At 31.3% G+C, this 21,131-nt stretch overlaps 1 protein-coding gene across 5 annotated transcripts; it reads right to left on the reverse strand.

Annotated features, from left to right (window-relative positions):
* Positions 1–111: 111 nt before the first annotated feature.
* Positions 112–12,729, reverse strand: LOC123218250 (COP1-interacting protein 7-like). 5 transcript variants are annotated; one of them, XM_044639550.1, is made up of 11 exons: positions 12,362–12,729; positions 11,645–11,749; positions 11,369–11,551; positions 11,178–11,277; positions 11,057–11,087; positions 7,625–7,667; positions 6,899–7,051; positions 3,093–5,289; positions 1,551–2,964; positions 1,011–1,094; positions 112–603 (listed from the first exon to the last, which is right to left on the reverse strand). In XM_044639550.1, exons 2-11 carry the CDS (start codon positions 11,701–11,703, stop codon positions 539–541), a joined length of 4,329 nt encoding a protein of 1,442 aa, XP_044495485.1. In that variant the 5' UTR covers positions 11,704–11,749; positions 12,362–12,729; the 3' UTR covers positions 112–538. The 5 variants fall into 5 exon arrangements, with proteins under 5 accessions (XP_044495485.1, XP_044495487.1, XP_044495486.1 ...); XM_044639552.1 differs by having other exon boundaries at positions 11,645–11,775; XM_044639551.1 differs by having other exon boundaries at positions 11,645–11,839.
* Positions 12,730–21,131: the final 8,402 nt, after the last annotated feature.

Consider the following 21,131-nt stretch of genomic DNA (forward strand, 5'->3'; position numbering starts at 1 on the left):
GAGTGGGAAATTGTCGTTTGGCCAAATTCCTGGGGCTGAAGACTATTGTATAACTGGTTAAACCAGCTAGTCATATCATGATCCTATACTATGATTCAAAAGTCCAGCAGCTAAAGAAATATAGTAGTACCAAATTGTTATTGCCATAATCTTCATAAAGTAATTAAGGCTAAAACTGTTTATTCCAATACAAGATAGAATTACAGCAATAGCAATGGAAGGAAAAGGAATGAAGATATAACAACAGTATAATTGAGTTTAACAAGCTAATACCCCGCATAATCACATCACTCTTCTTAACTGCCGGCGAAATTGATTCTAACAAGAGTTTGGGAGTCACAAAAGAATACTGAATACCAGGCCTACCAAAATCACAATGGCAATACGCCAATAGGCGTGTACACCGTTCCATACAATATACAACATATATAGTGGCTCTGTCGTGCCTACCTCAAGCGTATCTATTTTATATTATATCATCCTTTACAATCTACTGTTTAACAATGATCCCAATCACTCCAGGCCTTCACCTGGTAATTTATGGGGGCTTCGAGTCACTTCCCTTGTTTCTAAATGTTGAGAGTGAGAAAAATGATCGAGGTGCTGCAAAATTTAGATAGAGGTGTGAGCGTGAATTATATAAAGAAAGATGTTAAGTAAACATGTTTTCCATGATATTTTCAGGAGTTAAATCACAAAATTATCAATTATGTTCATAGGCGAACCGAATAACCTATGATGAATTTCAAAACCTAAAGAAGGATAACAAAATTCTCATAATGACTCTTCTAGAGTGTCAGGTTTAAAAGTTATAACAAGATTCATTCCCTATATTGGTATTATTGAAAGGTGTCCTTGATTCAAACTGCAGTAAATGCAGGGAGAAAACCGTTGGATCATAGTGATTGAGTCAGCAAAACCATAATTATTGAAATTAAGTTTTTAGAAATCACACCGAACAAAATGCTTTTATTGATTACAGCAAACTGAGAAAAATGTAAATCAATCACCTTTTATGGAGCTTCCTGATATATGGTCCTCCCTCAGCGTGAAGTTTGCTGGAGGTGCCGGGATAGAGCTATGTAAGGCTTGAACTGCAACAAACAAGAGTAACCATCAAGGTAATTTTACTCTTAGATCAACTAAAATATAGAGAGTAGATATTGAACTCCAACAGAAAAACTATGAAAGAAAGAGCAAAAGATTAAATCCTAGTGCTTAAGACCCTGAAATAAAAACTATAGTATTGAGTTTTTGAAGTTTTGGCCGTTAAAGGTAGTTTGACACTATATATATATATATATATAAACACATACATAATAATAATAACATTCATTGTGCAGAGAATACTCATCAGCATTCATCTCTGTTGTGTTACGTGAACTTTAACATACACTGCATGGGCAAACCATGATAGTAATACTGGCAGAAGAAATAGAGAACAGTAACTTCTAAAACATAATAATTTCAAAACCTACAATAACATGTAAGAACTTATCTGATAACTATGCCTATCAAATAACTGCAAAATGACTAACAAATCAAGTTACCCTGTTCATTGAATAGCTCACTTTCATTGAAGCCATCATCCGAAGGATGGCCCCGCACGAACCGCATTCTGGACTTCCTCAAGTCTTCTGAAGAACGATTGGCAGGATCCCTCCCATCCTCTGTGTCGTCATCTCCTTCAGAAGTTGTAGCAGAAATCCAGTCACCCAAACTTTCTGTCCCACGATTTTTCCTTCCAAACTGCAATAACCTTTTAAACCCTTTAGTCACATCCTTCCGGGACTGATTATTGGAAGAATTTGGAGCAAGGAAAAGTTTCTGAGCACTGCCCCATTTTTTCCTCATGCGAGCTGCATCAGCCTCTGTTTGGGAAAGAGAATAAGAATTCCACGATGCAGGACTCCCAATTGGAGAGTCCACAGAGGCATCAACATCTGAGGTCTCATGAGGGTAAGAAAATGGATGATGCATGCGTGAATTCCATGACACAGGACTTTCTCCTGGCGAGTCTTGCAGAGACCCTAATGCATGGAATGCAGATGGCAAGGAAGTAGGTAACTCAACAACTGAGCTAGGGTCAACCTGAGAAAGAGATCGCAAGGAATCACCATTTTCAGATCCAGAATTACCCACTTTGTCTGATCCCTGGCTCAGTCTTGATTTCTCGTTATCTATGTCAATACATTTTTCAACCTCTATGGTTTCATGCTCTTCTTCTTCATAATCCTCTTTCGCCATATATGCTGAATCTTCTGCCTCAAAAGCCTCAACATATTCTTCTTCATTTCTCAAAGCCTCTGCTGCCATTGAAGCTTTTCGCTTGGCAATACTAGCTCCAGCACCAGGACCTATGCCATTACCCTTCCTGAGGAACGGCTTTGACTCTGAACTTCTCAAATATTTTTCTTGGAGGCTCTGGTCACTTTGCTCTTTATCAAATTTCAAAGGTGCCAATACAACACCATCAGAATTCAAAGGGGCCATATCAGAAAACTCCACAGGACCAGCAGAGCTTTTTCTCAAGGAATTTGACCGCCTAGGCTTTTCTTCCTTTACAAGAGCTACTTCTTCACTAGTACTCTTGCTGCGAGCATAATTTCTCACCTGTGAACGGCTTGTCACTTTGCTGATCCCAGAGTAAGGCTTTGTGTTCTCTTTTCTTAAGTCAGAAAAGTTGGGAACAGACTGCGCCAGAGGATTTTCTGATTGGGGTCTTCGCCTTCCAGAACCAGAATTGGAAATTTTACCTGATGAACGCAGAATTGGTGCGGCAGCAGTGCGAGGTGTAGTTGAAGAGATACTTCTATTAGGCAAAAGCTTCTTACCCTGAGAACTTTTAGAACCATAATCCCCAAAAGAATTCTCAATGATAGATCTATCTTGTCCATAATATTTCTGCTCAAAAATTTCAGAAAGATCGTCATCTTCTTCGCTTCGAATGGAAGTTACAGGATGCTGTCAAAAGATTCACTCCATCAAAATTCTTTACATATAAAAGAATAAAGAAACTTTATAAAGAAAAAGCCACAATATTCCAACAATATTGATTTACTCTGCTTCAACACTTGCTATCCAAAAAATACCTGCTCAGTCTTCATAGTTGATCGAAAATTGAAGGATCTGAGTTTCTCCACACGGCGAGCAGTAGTAGAAACTGAATCCTGTCTGTCTAACGAACTGGAAAATTTGGCCTTCATCTCAGCTCTGCTTCGCTCAAGACTGTCTTGCATGGCTTTTAACTTGGCTTCCTTTTCTCCCCTTCTAGAACTCCACTCTTCTCTCAGTTTTGCATCTCTTTTCTGCATATAACTCTCATAAAATTTTCCTCTGGACTCATCAGACAAACCAAGCTCAGAGAAATTCTGCCTCAGGGAATCACCATAATCCTGATTGTCAGGTATCTTCAATGGTGGAGTACTGAAGTTTTCCATATTACTGGAACTCCCAGATGGTTCAATCACAGTGCTTTTGTCAGGAAATTGAGCAGTAGATATTTCAGACACTGTTGGTTTCCTGTAATGTGAACCTACCGTCTGCTCAATCTGTGTGTCAGCAGGCTTGCTTCTTGTTGAACTGGACTGATCCCCGGGAACTCGGAGCTTGTGTTCCGCAAAAAGCTTTTCTAACTCATTTGCCTTCATTTTCAGCTCATTATTGAGTTCTTGATTTCCCTTTGACTGCCTTGTTCTCTGAACTTGCTCACCCGGCAGTGTTGGGGCAGTAGCAAAACCCTCTTGACTCCCTGAAACCTTTTTGCCAGATAAAAGTGGCTTGCTATTTCCATAAATTAACCCACTTTCATCTCTCCTACCCTGCAAATTCTCAATCTGTTCAGGACCTGCAGCAACCTGTTTTTGAAACTTCATTCTCTGGCTTCCAGAATCTTCTGTTTTTATTTGTTCCCTTCCAAACACCAGGTCCTTCGTCCCTACTTCTTCAACTTCTGTAAAAGATTTCCATTGGGGGTGCAATGCCAACTGATCAGCTGCAGACATTTTATCCCGAGCTTCCCTGACTTTTACTCCAATACCCCCTTCAAACTGTCTTGAGAGAGACCGAGTATGACTTTGAGAGCTCCTAAAACGCGGTTGAGATTCTAGCGGATGTATCAGTTCAGCATCATCTACTCTATTCCCAGATTCACTATCAAAAGTAAAATCCCCGACTTTACTCACAGAATTTCCAGTCTGGGTTTGCAAAGCAGTTTGGTCCTTCACCCCAACAGTCTCCTGAGAACTGGCTTGAACTTTAAATCGATCACTCTTCTCTCCACTACCTAAAGAACCCTTCAACTTCTCAGAAACCTCTCGATCAGTCACACTAACCTGATCATTCCTATCTGTGAAAGACTTTAATTGGTTCAGTTGTGAACCCACTTGATCCTTCCAATTCTTGCCCCTCTTCAATCCCACCTGCTCTGGAAACCCTGCAACCCTCACTTGCCCCTCACATGGATCTTTCCAGACAGAATCAGAAACTCTGTCTCCATCACTCTTAAACCCAACTTTCTTTGAACTTGCTGAATCAATTAAACCTTCTTGATCCTTCTGGTCCTTAATATCCTCTAATACATGTGAAAACACATTACTTTTGGACTGAGAAACAGACAATGAAGATGGCGTACACAAGGGACTATCTGAGAAATTATTTTCCTTTCTTTCATTGCCTAAGTCAATGCTCATGTCACTAGCACCACTCCCTCTTCGCAACACAGCCTTCTCAGCAGGGCCAGTCAGTGCATTTGTAAATAAGGATGATACATCAGATGAGGGTCTCCTTAGATCCACTGATTTTCCAACAACAGGTTTGCCACCAGAGCCTGATGAGCTTTCCTTCTGTTTGTTTTCAAAAAGGTTGATTCTGTCTAGCACACTGAGTCGCCTAGAAGGAGGTTGACTTGTTGATGACTCAGTTATAGCATCCTCTTCTTTCTTCTTCTCTTCTTTGTTGTTCTTTTCCTCTGAGTTCCCTTGCTGCTGCTGCTGTTGTGTTGGGAAAATGGACTTGGGTTGCTGAAATGTGGAGGGTTTTGATTGGTTAAGGTGGTTTTGAGTTTGTATTGTTCTTTGTTGCTGTTGTTGTTGTTTGTCTTGGCCAGATGGATTCTGGGATTTATTTTGAGAAAATTGATGGGGCCCACTTTGTTCTTCAGAGGGGTCATCAATTGACATGTCAGATCCCCATGAGGCCCGGGCCGCTTGATCATTGACACCTGGCTTCCATAGGCTGATCAGATCTGGTCTTCTTTGACAAATTGAGCTAAACTTGGTGCAAGCTTCACTACACAACGAATGAAATAACACAGCAACATAATTGTCATCCAGTTGTGAAAATACTTAAGAATTCATATAAAACAACAAAAAGGTTAAAATAACTTGAAATTTTGCATCTTTGAAAATAAGAAAGCACCTTTCTAACAGCTATACCTGCCATGATGTGACATGTATAATATTAGACTTTAACATAAGATTCCTATAAGGATATTGGTTGGTGGGTTTTATATTAAGATAATACCCATTTGCCACAAACAGTAGAGTCAATTAACATGTACATCTCACAAGCTGAATTTGGGTAGCATGTGAGTAAACAGTGCAGAGATTTTGATTTTTATGTACAATAGCATATATACATAATTTGTGGGCCCACTGTTCAATATAGTAAGTACAAGACACAATAATGAATGGGTCTTCCCAGGTGTCCTCTAGCAAATCAGATATTGGCCCTATTGACCCACTGTGGGAATCCCAATGCTCAAAACCGGAAAAATTAACAAACCAACAAAAAGAAGGGGTTATTTTAACATGTACATTAGGAATTTTTATTGAAAATTATTTTAAGAAGCATCCAAAAGGTTTTAAACCTGTGGTAAATAACATAAATAAGAGATTCCAACAGTAACTGAGATAGATACCCATGATTATTGACATGAACTTAGTATTAAGGAAGATTTGTCATATAGCTATTTTGCACATTACTGATCTCCCAAATGACAAGGACCAACGTGCAACAATTGGCAGGCCATTCATTGATTAATTAAATGATAGATCTCATTCAACCATATGTCAAATCCAAGTGCCTAAAAAATTAGACAGAAACAACAATTAAATCCACCACTAGAAAAATTATGGCACCTTTCATTGAAATAGAATCTGATTAATGTCCTGGACCACAATGCAGCATCAAACAAAAGTATATGGACATTGACTGAACTAGCATGAAGCCTACTTATTTTCCTACTGAAAATATTAATCACCCTATGATAGATCCCAAGTCCTTGTCTAGCCAACCCATCTAAGGTACAAGGTAAATCCCATTTTCTGAATAGTTAGTCCTTCATAACATGGTAATGTGTTAGGCATAGTTTTAGACCACTGTGGATGCGACCTATAACCATTTCTAACAGCTAAAACAGCTTGACAAGGCCAACTAGTGTCTGAAGCAAAACCTCACCAGGACCACTTGAAAATCGCATGACAATGAGATACTTCAATTTTGAATTATTACATATTTTATTGTATATGATGCAGCCGTTATCAAAATCATCAAAATTATTAACATGCTCTCTCGCTTCCTTCAGACATAAATATGTGCACACAAACACAGAAGTGGGGATTTGATTTTCTAAGAATATCCTGTAGAATATAGTTTTTATTCTTTAGGGAATTTTCCCATGAGCTTAAACTTTCAAGAGTTAATAGTAACTCAGCCAAGTACCTGCGCTCATTTGACCGAAGTTATTGTATTTAAACCCTTTAATCCACGTAAGTCTGTTAACGAATTTAGCTATTCAAGAAAGGGATATGTTAAAATTTCAAGCTCCTTGCCCTCGCCTTAAGCTTTCTGAGTTAATGGTTAATATAATTGAAGAAAGAATTTCCAGAGTTCTTACTTCAAGCGATGGGCACCAAACTGATCAGCAAAGTGCTGGAGTTCAGAAACAGTTTCAGGGTTGAAACCAGCTGCTGCTGCATGAGCATAAGCCATGTTTAAGTCCTGTCTAACAGCAACCAGACGCACATCAATTGCCCTCAAGAGCTCCTTCCTGTAGAAATTGGGATAAGAAAACAAGGTATGAGTTAGAAGCAACTTCAAGAAAAAGTGAGAACGTCTAAATTCAATATTTAATGCAATATACATTAATTATAATCTTTGTTTACATGACAAGTAGCTTTAATTATAAACATCAATCCATTTTCATAACCAGACATGGTCGACCTCATGTATGACAGGTTTCCACCACCAAATCTTTCTCAGGATGCAAATTATGCGATTTCATTTTATTTTCATTCAATTAATTGCTTACTATCTTTTATGAGAAACACATATGAAAGTCCCTAATATATATATATATATATAAGAAAACATGTTCAAGACTCACATTCCTAAAATATGATATCATTTTAAAAGATGATAACGGCCCTTATAAGACTACGCAACAGCAATGCCTTCAATGGTTAACAATTAGATGGATCCAGCATGCAAACAAAAATTGAAAATAACAACTGAAAAAGTAACTGTTGCTGCAAATAAAAAAAAAGCCACAGATCAATAAAATTATCAGATTTTAAAAAGTGGTTCAACATAAATAACTGAATGATAAAGGAGAAACTTTTACTTTGTTGCATCAGCTGCTGCTGTGTTTCCAGTGCCATCTCCCCCTAAAGCAAATTGGCAAATGTTGCGTCAGCGTAATTATAGTAACTTCATTCAGAATTAAAAACAAGAAAAAACTTTGTTATTTCCTGCAGCAATGAGAATAAAGCTAATGAGATGTACTGAGAATTTGGGATCAACAGTTTCAGAAAGATGATATGCCATGGTGCAAAGAGGAAAGAAGCAACATTATACCTAAAAATGGCAACATCAAAGAATAGCTGGCTTTTAACAAATCAAAATAGGATTTGAAATTTTCTGGGACATTGACCTATAATTGACAGTTGAACCATTAAATTTACTTGGAACACTACTTTTTTGGCTATTACTAACAAAGATTTCCCTTTTCTTGTTCTTTTCCTTTGCAAATTTTCTCATTGTATGTGTAAATCATCTCATTGAGCCAGGAAGTGAATGGCTAGAACTATGAAGCAATTAAAAAAGGAGGTACTTACTTAGTTAACAAGGAAACTTAACCTTAATCCATAGAGGCATACCCAGTCTCTCATGCTCTCACTCTACATGAGAGAGACTCCAGAGGATCCTAATCACCAAGAATGCTAGAGAGATGATGCTCAGAATTAACATTGATTGGAAAATCTAACATTCTATATCATTTCTCAGCCAATCTTGAGTTAAATGGTGTAACCTGTACCAATCAAGCTCTGTGGATGTGTAAGGGTTAGGATAGATAAGGATACCATGGAAATGATGGAAATTATTTTAGGATAAGAAATGAAGATAATAATAGAAATAATAAAATTGGATAATATTTGAATAATGAAAGATGGATAATGATTGAATTAATTATAAGGAATTAAGGATTGGAATTAAGATAGGATATTATTTTATGAGAAGACTAAAAGGGGAGGAAAAGAGAAGATAAATATTAGAGTTTTGAGCAGCTTCACTGTGGGTCCGTAACTGTGAGTTACGGCTTGGTGGAAATTGAGTCATAAACTGGAAGAAGTGTAAAAGGAAGAGAAGGAAAAGAAAAAATTCTTGATAGTTGGTGATTGAAAAAATAAACTATTCCAGACCAAAAAAAAATCCAAATTTCCCAACTTCAAAACAAAGTGATTCCCAGAGGGAAGATAATGCTAGGACTAGGATGGATAATAATATAAATAATGGATATTAAAATTAAGATAATATTGACTAATGTAATTAAGATAAAAATAAGGAAAATAATAAAATTAGATAATATTTGAATAATGAATGATGGATAATGATGGAATTAATTATAAGGAACTAAAGATTTGAATTAGAATAGGATAGTATGATATGAGAAGAATAAAAGGAACAGTAACACTGAGGAAAAAAGACAAGTGGCTTAGTTGTGGATAGCCTTAGAGCTGATTTGGGAGATCTCTAGCGCCTTAAATGGCGGAATTGGAAGGCTCTAGCTCTTTGAATTGTCAGTTTATCCTATTGTAATTCTTTTTTTATCAACAAAATAGTTTTTTTTATTTGTTGTGTCTGCTTACTGTTTTTTTTTTTGGAAACTGGTTGGGTTCCCTATCAGAATGTCTCAAAAGCTTTTGACTCTTTGCATGTGTGTCAGAGTTGTGGATGAACTTTCAGCTGTACACAGTAACAACCAAGCATTGCCCAAGCACATTCTGAACATATAAAAAAAAATTCACAATAATACTTTTCATAACCTCATTTTACTTTCATTGATAATAATTCACTCATGACGGATTTCTTTTTAACAATTACAAATCTAAACCATGCCCCACCCCAAGCTTGGTGTGAAAAAATTTTAATCCCGAGAACCCTTGAACATTTCCAAGTTATTATCAACTAAGAGAATTAATTAATGGCATACAGAGTGAAAAATCTTCATAACATTTTTTTAAGAGTTAGATAGGTGCGTTATTGTTAAAAAAAAAAACTAAAATAGTGGATCATACTAAAAAAATAACCTATCTACAAAAATGAACATTTCAATTATGTTGACATATGTTTTTTCTGTGATGTCCTATTAATATGGTCTTCCTGAGTCTTCCTATTACTCAACAAGTTTCTCTCTATCTAATTGTCAGTGCATAATGAAATGTAGCAGCATAGGCCACAAAGGCACAATTTGCAACTTTAAAAACTTTACACAGTAGACAGTACCAGGCTAAGAATACTGTTTCAAGTGGTTTTGAATCAACCACACCATGTTCCTGAAGAAACAGCAAACTGCAAATCCATTATGCTCTTAAGGAGTCCATGCCCCAAACCACCTAACGTTAAGATAGCACAGCTAGGGGAAATAGATTTTCTTACAAATCAAAGATCATGTCATGGTCATGCTAGAGAGCTTAATACTATATTGAGACCTTAGTTGTTAGTTTAGGTTTTTGTGTCAAGTGGTTTCCTGATATATCAAGGCAAAGATCATAAGGTTTAAAGAAATCATCCATGAACTAAAGACATTAACCAAAATAAAAACATTGAATTTATCATTTATAATGCATTTAAGCACCAAATATGCTATATATCTAAAAATGGAAAACAGAAACTAGTATGCAAAAAGACAATTAGCCATATTAAATTCCAGAAGCAAGTAGAATTTATATATGAGCTCAATCTAGCTGAACCTTTAAATGACACAAAGTGAGATAAAGCAAGCTCTATATGAAAAATGACAATAAAATAACCACAAGCAATTTGGCTACTGTCACAGATTTCAAATAGGAATCTCTTGGGTATTACAATATATAAGAAAATTTCTCACTAAGAGTTTGGAACAAGAATATGTGATAAAAAAAAAATGTGATCCATGACCAGTTACCCAGCTGCTACATGACTATGAATTGGACATATGTTTACCAATAATGTACAAATTCAAAGAAACTACATGCAACTCATAGTACATAGATATATTTCTTCTTATTTAACTCATAGTACATAGATATATTTCTTCTTATTTCCATAGATAAATGTTCTCGACAAGATTACCATGCCATTATAAATACAGCATGTGTTACCAAATTCAAATCATGTTTTAAAACAACACAAATTCTATACAAATCATAGCTATACAATGTCCAACACAAATTCTTAGAAACTCAATGACAAATTTCACTTTTCCTTGAATGGATATTTCCATTTTAAGTGCATGATCACATTCAAACAATAGCCTAACTCTATATTAGAAATCCGTTGATATCTTCTGATTGATCACATCATCACAAGCAGTGAAACCTCGGTTATTAAAAATGCTAGTTACAGTGGCATTTTTCAATCACATTCCAAACAACTATTGAATATCATTGGTTAGTATATTAAGATATTATATCATTTGTGCCAGTTAAAAATAACAGGCTTAAGATGCAATGTGGTCAGACTAATCCTACAAGGATGGATAGGATTAACCAGATAAAGCTAAAAACAAAGATACCTATTGCACCAGAAAGTTGGTCCCTGGAACCCTGAAATACAAGATTACCCACATTCAGCGTATATAGAAGGCAATGGTACTTTAAATTAATATCTTCAATGAAGAATCAGGCAATTAATACCTGAGAATATATTTTCCTAGCTGCTTCCAATTGAGACATCTCTGCATCAAATGTATTGACCAACTCCAAGATCTCTGGAGTAGTAACAAACCGCACAAACCTAGAAATATGAAGTGTCAATCAAATTAAAATATGAATCCAAGCAATTCATCAACCAACCAACAAATGTCTAAGCTGGCACCAATTGTAACCTTTCAAGTGTTCCTTTGGTGAACCAGGTCTCGGCATTGTCATGTTTTCCAACTTCAAGCTTAATTGACTGAACTGCCCTTGCAACTTGTTCCTCTGCAACCTTTAAATGAGTCACAAATGGCTTCACTAACCCTGAGGCAAGCTTCTCGGTGTTCCCACCAGTAGATACAAACAACTCACATCTGCCCAAATGGGAAAGTAATAAATATTGTAAAACATACCAAGCTAAATACCATGAAATTTTAAAATATATGTTCATTAAAAATTTTCCTTACCGTGAGCACCTTGGTGAGAGTTGGAACACCGCATAATCAAGAGGGATATCCGCCTTCATCTTTTTCTCTCTTCTCTAACTCTACCGTATTTACACTACTTCTTCCCTAAACTCCTCATATACCCACATATACTTCAGTGCACAAAGGAGCCCAGATTCCAAATTATTGAGAAATCAATTCCCAAAAGCAACAACACTTAAATCAAATAAACTTAACGTCACAATGCAAACTCTGAAGAAGAAAGTAAATAAAACCAAAAATGTCCCAAAATTACGCCTAAAACTAAGTACTTTAATTACAGATTACAAATTTATCCCAATCAAATGAAGAAATCAATACTGAATTAACCCACATTTCAAATCAGAACTAGATTACATTAACAGAAGTACACATAAAAACGACTGAATAATCAATAGCTAAAAAGCCACTACTTTTCCAACCAAATGAAAACCAAAATTCAATTTTGGATCTTAAGCCAAATCCCCAACTCAAAACACAAAATGCACAAAAATAGAAACCAGCATCTTACATAAAATTAAATCAGATCTGATTCCATAAAAACCAAACTCCCGACTTGCATTTACACCAATAAAACCATAATCCAACACCACACCATTCAAAAACCACATAATTGAACAAAAATTACGTGCACAAAAAATCACAACTTTACCAAAAATTCCAAGAAATGTAGGTTGGATCGTAGAAAAAAAACCGCACCTTCGAGGAGAATCAATAAGATCTATCTGAGCAGTCAGCTTGCATTAACTCTTTTTTTGTGTATTTAAATGCCACTGGCACAAAGTTTGTTTTTGGTGCTTGTGGGTTTTGTTTTTTGGGTTTGAAAAAATGAAAATCGAAGATTAAAAATGAAAAAACAAAACCCTATAACAATGAAAATATTGTTTTTGCTTTACTCCTCCCTCTCTCTCTCTCTCTCACTTTTAAGTTCTACATAACCTTGAGTCACCCCCCCTCTCTCTCTCTCTCTATCAAATCTATCTTTCTATCTCTTGTCTTAAAGACACAGTAGAGAGAGACTGAGAGTGTGTTTTGGTTTGAGAATTTTGTTTTGTTTCAGACGAAAGTTTTCTGGTATTATGATTATTGTTATTATCATTATTACGAGATTGTTTTTGTTTTCTAACTAAAGTTTCCATGAATTTACCTCTTTGCCCTTGGTTCCTCTTTGCTTCAAATCTCCATCATATCCTTGTCGTGAAATATTATTTTTAAATTTAATTCCTAAAATAAATTTTAAAAATATTAAATGGATTCTAACTGAAAATTTTTTATTTTTTTAAATTATATATATTAAATTCAAATTTTGAAAGCACCTCTTTGACTATAAAAAAGGATCCTAAACTTAATACATTTATCTATTTTTATGAGTGATTTTGAAATTCAAACCACCGCTAAAAAATAATAATAATAATAATAAATAGTTTTTAAGATAAAAATATTACCTTGCAATCCCAGTTTATTACTTTTTATAGAAAATCAAAGACCAACCGAAAGTTTTAAAATCCCCATGCTTTATTATTGTTTTTTTTTTTTTTTTTACTTTCTTAAAGAATGACAAAAGTTCTTCCTTGGAGGGTATTATTGTCATTCTAACTTCGTTTCACATGAAGCAATAAGGGTATTTTGGGTATTATAAATAAAAATTAGGGCGTGGTAAAATGTCCACATTTTCATAATGTCTAAGTTGTTAATAAGATATTCTAAATTTAACGGAACAAAATATAATATGAAGTTTTGGAAGTGAAAGTGAGAGATAGACCTAAATTTCAGTCAAATACTTTTGGTCCCTAAGTTTTAGCATAATAACATTAGATCCAGTATAATTAAAAAGTAATACTAAGATCTTTATCAATTAACAATTGTTTTATTTTTTTTTTTTAATGAGATTTTATAATAAATGTAACTCACATTAAAAATTAACATAATAGGCTTATTTTAGACTTTTATAAATGTTTTTGAAATAGATGACAGTTGATACATATGGGTATAAGTGTTAGTTTCAAATTTTAGTGGATCTAAAGTTTTAAGGAGTGAACTTGCAAAAAGTCCATAGCCTTGTAATTTAAGTTACGGTATCACTTTACATGTTTGTCCTCCTACAAAAGTCCACCACGTAGTATTATTGTGATTTGTCCACTAAAAAGTTGACATGTTTCTCCTACCACCATGTATTGAGCTTTTTTTGTTTTTTTTTGTATAAAAGGATTAAAGTAGAGGAAGAAAAAGATCTGGGGTGAATTTAAAATAATATTGGAGGGATTCTTGATAATTGTCTGCGCTGGCGGTTTGACAGTGGGCATTGTTTGTAATTTTGGATTGATCAACGACTAATTGTGCTTAAGCATTCTTTACTTGCTAATGACATCGTGATATAATTTGAAGGACTTTCTATTAATACATAAATATATTTATGTAAATTAAAATGATAAAATTTGATTAAGTAATTTTTAAGTAAGAGAAAAAATAAACAATCATATCATATAATTATAAATTATTATTTTTATTTGTATAAATAAATTTACATTATTTATTGAAAACTCAAAGTTGTACTCTAACTTTTAAAAACTCAAATACTTATCTAGAAACTAATTTTTATTAAAAATTTTAGTTAGAATTAGGGATAAAATTATTATTTATTAAAAAAATTTAAAAAATAAAAGTTTTATCATATTTTTCTTTATAAGTTTAAAAATCACACAATTTTCTCTCACTCAAAGTTTGAAAAGTGACCATTTCTCCCCCTCTAAATCTCTAAGTTTTTTTTTTTCCCTCTAATGATGAGCGATCTTCGTTTGGAACATTCAAAAATTCAAACTTAATTTCACTTGTCATAAAGCATCGACAATTCATTTGGAACACATTTCAGACATCCAAATGACGACGACACATTTTAGACATCTAGACAACAATGACACGTTCCAAACATCCAGACGAAAAATCCTTAAGCGTTGTCATTGTCCAAACAAAGGCTTGGATTTTGTCTGAATTTTTTCATGTAGACATTGCCAGAGGAAGAGGGCTTCAGACAAAGATAAAACATCGGAGGAAAAGACATCACCAGAAGGAAGAGAAAGCAATCGCCATTTGTTAAAAAATTTTAAAATTCTAAGAGAAAAATGTTATTTTTTAAAACTTAATCATAAAAAAATGTGTTATTTTTCAAATCAAGAGAAAAAATGATATAAACTTTTATTTTTTTAAATATTTATGTTAAATAATGATTTTACCCTTAATTTTGACTAAAGATTTTAACAGAAGTTGGTTGACAAATTAATCTTTGAATTTTTAAAACTTTAGGCGGTGGAGTTTGAAATTACAGTTAACCTTGGGTGGGAACAAGTCCTTCGCCTGATAATTATTTATAGTGTGGATTGACAGTGAAATGAAACAAAATCACTTGCTTTTTTATTTGATAGAATGGAATGGAGTGACGTGCATGTCAAGTTCACATATTATGCTAGGTGCCATTGGATTTTGTGCATGACTTTCTTCTAGTCATGCTATTTTAAGTCTATTCTTCCAGGTTGATTTTATGCCAAATTGGACAATTCTATTCATAGTAACCCTTCAGAATAAATGGAATTTCGTGCATGACTTTCTTCTTATCGTGCCATTTTAAGTCTATTTTCCCAGGTTGATTTTATGCCAAAATGGACAATTCTATTCATAGTAACCCTTCAAAATAAATGGAATTTCTTAATTAAGAATAATATTATATATATACATTTTTAAATATATTAATATATATAACATATCATTATATAATTATGTATTATTTTATTATTAATTTAAAATCATATAAATAATACATAATTATATAATAATTTATTATATGTGCGCTCAAGAATATGTTCACATTATTTTATAGTCTAATTGGTTAATGGTTAATTAGTGGCAATACTTGTGTTATGTCTCGCTTACACACCAATTGTAGGTTAAAGTTGTAATCTCAACTTTATATAAATTTGATTATTTATTTCTTATATATTCTTTTAATGTTTGAATTAAAAAATATCTTATCACCTTTGACAATTATTTTTTCTTATTTAAGGTTGGTAAGCAATGGTTTTGTCAAATCTAAAAGGAGCTTTCGATAATTTCTTATATTTTAAGGTATATTTAGTTTGGGTAATATTTTATTATAAAAAATAAAAAATTATCATAAAAATATATTATTAAAAAATTACTGATATAAATTATTACTATATTTAATAAAATTTGATAAAAATTAATAGATATAAATAATTATTGTATTTAATTAGAGATAACAAAATAATATTTATTAAATACCTTTGTTTAATTATTCAAAAATATTTTTTTATATTACTTATTATATTAATTAAAAATGATGTTATTTTTATCTTAAAAATTAATAAATAAAGAGATAATTATAATAATATCAAAATTACCTCGATAATTTTAAATGGTAATCAAATTATCTTTTAATATTTTCGGTCACATCATCCTTATCACACATTACTTTTGATAACAAATAATTATCAGAATCTTTTATATATTCTATTATTTAACAAACCAAATAAAATAATTAATAATAAAAGATTATATAAATATTTTATTAATTAAATAAAATAATATAAGTAGTAAATTTATCAAAATATTTTGTTAACCAAATGCAACCTAAATGTCATGTTGATATTTTTTGAAACCTTAGAAAATTCAGAGACAAATAATTCTGCAAAAAATAAAAGTGAAAAGCCCATTACATGGGCAAATAAAAAATCATGTTCTCATTAATTATACTTGCTTGCTTTCTTTCTTTCTTATTTTAACTTCCTTCCCAAAATAGAGAAACACTTAATGGTGGGTAGTTATGAATTTGGTGGCAAAGTAGTTTTCTCTAAAGAACAAGATTTCACATCTTCTCATCAACACTTAAGAGCATACAAAAGAAAGAAAAATTGTCTCTATTATGAGCATTAATTACTTCATTTATTTACAACTAATTATGGGACTTGTAATCATTATTTTTTTTATCTTTGTTCATATTTAGACTTCCTTTTTTAATGTTAATTTTGATTCATCTTTTTCACATAATTAGCTAAGTAAATGTACTCATTCCTAAGTTACACCCCTTTTAACATTTATAAACTTCTTGTGTGACTTGTTGGTGGATTAATATCTGTAAGGCAAGGTTTGATAATTTTTAAAACTCTTATCGTAGAGTTATAAATAAAACTCGAGAAAAAAAAAAAACCCTAATGAAAAAAATCCATATGCTCTTCTCCAAAATCAATGTTATTTTTTAATTAGAAATAATTGCGGACTCAAAATTAAATCCATATTTATTTATTTACTTTAGCTTGTTATTTTATTTGTTTATTTATTAAATTAATTACAATTTCAAATAGAGAAAATATAATAGTGTTTGACTTGTCTTTATTAAACATTTATATTCTTTTTTTCAATTTTGTGAAAAAAAGAGGCTCACTTCTAAATTAGAGTTAGGAATGTTTAATAGACAATTGTTTATTGTTGCTTTATTACTATTTTGTTTCATTATAAATGATTGGTGATCAGTGATTTCTGCCTGGATTTTAATGAATGGCATTTGTAAGTGAGCCTTCAATTAACATATGTTTGTATTGTGCATTTCCAAATTTATTACTTATTATTTTAGAAATAAATTATAGAAATTTTAAGTAATGCATTTGTATATTTTAACTTTGTATTATGAACACGCGTGATAGTTAAGCATCTATTTCAAATTGGTTCTAAAATGACTACTGAGTAGAGGTGACAAAATGGGTAGATCACCAACATAACCCATTGGTAATTCATCTAAATACAAACATAGGTTATAAATGTTTAGACCCCGGACCTACGGGCAATGAATTTTTATGAGCAAGTTGGGTATGCGTGTGGGTACTTTTAGGTCCGTCATTATTTTTTTCTATTCATTTTCTTTTTCTATTTCAATATCAAACTTATAACACATTTAACAAAAATTTCACATATTTTCCTTTCTTTTGACATGAAATCAATTCCAATTTACCCAAAAATAAAAAGAATTTATTGTGTTGAAAACAAATTAAAAAATATGAAAGTTAAATACTTTGTTATAAATATTCATTCTATGTTTAAAATTAAAATTCTTTAAATTTATTAAAAAAACATTTTTATAATTTGAAATAATTTTTTGTTCCTTCACATAATACTTATATAATTAAAAAAAATCAAAAATTACAAAAAAAATATATTACAATAATAAAAACAAAATAAAAATAGTATGAAATTAATATTAGTGGGTAACCCACGGGTTAACTCATACTCGTAAAGTCAGGTACGAGTTTCAAAAATTATTATCCGTATAACTCAACCCATTTTTTATCAATACCTGTTTTATCTATATCTAACCTGCTTGCTTGTTTGCCAACTCTACTATTGATCATTCTCAAAATATTCAATAAATTGAATTGAAACAAATTGATATTACGTTTTAGGAGAGTGATCCATGAAAACAACTATTAATTTTGAAGAAACATGTGAATCAACAAGATGAAAGACATCCATTATCAGTGTCAATAAAACATCTTCAACATTTTTGTAGCTCTTGATTTCAACTATTTCCATCATGGTAAGATTTTTCTCTATCTAGTAATATCATTTGTTTTTCTTACCTTGTTATCTCTTTATTTTTATTTTTTCAACATCAATCTCAAGACATGACATTCTTGGAATTAGAATAATGAGCTTAAGACCAAACTAATTCGAATAAAATATATTCGAACCAAATCAAAAGGAGTTAAGTCAGCTCTTAAGACCAACTTACTCAAATTGAATCTAAACCTTTTCTTGTATCAATAACAACAATTGGATATACATTTTCCATCATGAAAATAATTAAAACAAAACTTTAAACCAAGATGAAAGATAAACTTTTGAATGATAGTCTAATCATATATATTGAAAAGTAAATTACGATGAAGTTTAATATGGAATCCCTCATTGATAAGTTCAACTATATGACGCTATGCCTATATGAAGATAAATCGACTGTTCTATATCCAATTTGAAAACATACCATTCAAGTTTTTTTTCTTTTTTCGGTTTAACCTTTAACTTTTACAAATACATTTATATATGAATTTTGATATATTAGCATCATATTTAACTTTCTTTTTTAATTTTATTATATAAAAATTTAGCTTGGTCACTTTAAAATTGAATTTTAACTTCGACAGAGCTCACCAACTTTACTTTACTATTATATTTATATCAATCATTAATACTTTATATAAGATAAATATAAATAATTATATCATCTACTCATGTAATTGCGTAGGACAATTTTATAAATGGGCTTTTGGTTGTAGAGGTTCCATGTTAGTTTTAGTGGATAAGCCTTGAAAGAATGGATCGTGCGATTTCGTATGAATATCTAAGACTTAAATGTATGATTTTTAGTAACAAAATTAGGGAAGCAAGAGCGTTTGGTTTGATTTTGATGTTAATCCAATTTGAGGGAAGGTGTTAAATTACATGAGGAGGTCCCCACCATGAAGAAATTCAAGACCAATCGGTAGAGACGTGCGTTGTCTTATGTGTCTACCACTAGGCATTGTCAATCGATTGTAGGGCCGTGGAAAATGATTTAAGATCCGAGGGTCTAAATTGCATGATGAATGGTCCACCACATGATTAGTGGGTTGGTTGGCCACATCACGTGGATGTTTTTCACTTTGTGAACATACGTTTCATTTAAGTCCTCATAATGAATGGTCTTTTAGGGTGTCTGAACAGAGAGAAAATAGGAAGAAATTTGTTGAAAACAGATCAGAATTTTTCAAGAGAAACTATTAAGTTATAAGACTTTAAAGATCTTATTTATATCCTTCCAATAAACTATTAATTATGAACAAAATGATTTATATAATTCGTATTGAGAAAACCCTGAAAATCTTGATCATGAACTTCTTTTATTGAAAAAGACCCAAAGATATGATCTAAAAAAATAAATATTTGTTTTCATATATATATATATATATATATATATATATATCCAACTCTAACAAAAAAATCATTGGTGGCATATAAATTCATTAAAAACTTTTTTCTAATTCGATATATTTGAGGAATACTTAATGGAGTGATTAATTTAAAAAATATTTTATTATTAAAATTGAAAAATTATTTTATAGATAAATTATTTTAAAAATTATTGAGTATAAATTATTATTATATTTGATAAAAATTGATAGGTATAAATAATTATTATATTTTGTTAGAGATAATAAAATAATATTATTATATTATTTTACTTAAATATCATTGAGTATAATTATTCTAAAATATTTTTATATTATTTGTTATATTAATTAAAAATATGATTATTTTTATCCATAAAAAAATAATAAATAAGGATATAGTTATAATAAAATTAAAATTGCCTTAATAATATTTTAATAACTAAGATAAAAATGATAATCAAATTATTCTTTATATTATTTATAATATTATCATTAATAATAAAAAAATTATTAAAATATTTTATTATTTATAAAATAAATAAAATAATATAAATAATAAAAAATAAATTATTAAAATAATTTTTAATCTCTTTTAATCAACTATCTTAAAGCGTTAATTTATAAAAAAAAAAAAATTGGAAATTGAAGGATGAAAACAAACAAACGAAGAAAAGGTCGGGTTGGAACTGACAGACGTGACAAAAAGATTTGGGTTGTGGTTTATTAGACAACATAAACTGTAATAAGTACAACATTGCTCAGGTTTCAAACAAATCATGTAATCAATATAATTATACATAATTAGAATAAAATGTAAAATTAGAATAATGTAGTCAATATAATTATGCATAATTAGAATAAAAATACATTTCTTGATTCACACTTGTATCACAAATATTTTGATATTATATCTACCGATGTCATTTAATATATACAAAATTACATAATTAAATTTAATAGTTAGTATTATCTCTCACATCAGATTCAATATCACGAATTTTTTCTTGCTCAAGTAAATTCATTTATATATATAAAAAAACTTTCTTGAATTTTTTCATATTAAATTAAAACTTGAAATCATGCTACTTTTTAAATTTGGCTTGCATGTCATGGTTAAGTTTGTGTTTGTCTAGGATTCTCCAGAGGGTTTTTTTTTTTTTTTATAAATATCAAAATCTCTTTTAAATATGTTTTCAAAACTTTTGAAATGATAACTCATTACATTGCAAGATTTTCTTTATATATATAATCACTTTTCAATGAAGAAGGTATGACATAAATTTATTCATATCATTGTTTTTTTTTTTTAACAAGAAATTTTATTCGAATCGAATCATTATTTTTATAATTGAACCGAATATATCAAGTAGGATAAATTTTAAGCTCAGTAAATGATCCTACAATTATTTAATTATGTAAGTTAAGAGTTTGATTTTAATACATCATTAAATAAGATTTGAACTTATATTCTTTTATAT

The sequence above is a fragment of the Mangifera indica genome, chromosome 6, assembly GCF_011075055.1.
Source record: "Mangifera indica cultivar Alphonso chromosome 6, CATAS_Mindica_2.1, whole genome shotgun sequence".
Lineage (NCBI taxonomy): Eukaryota > Viridiplantae > Streptophyta > Magnoliopsida > Sapindales > Anacardiaceae > Mangifera > Mangifera indica.

What these genes read in the sequence shown, in the direction of transcription:
- LOC123218250 (XM_044639550.1), bottom strand. Translation starts at nt 11,703, where the DNA reads ATGAAGGCGGATATCCCTCTTGATTATGCGGTGTTCCAACTCTCACCA. An exon ending in CTAGGAAAATATATTCTCAG is followed by an intron (nt 11,088 to 11,177) that starts GTATTAATTGCC and finishes CTTGTATTTCAG; the next exon opens with GGTTCCAGGGACCAACTTTC. An exon ending in GCAGCAGCTGATGCAACAAA is followed by an intron (nt 7,052 to 7,624) that starts GTAAAAGTTTCT and finishes CAATTTCTACAG; the next exon opens with GAAGGAGCTCTTGAGGGCAA.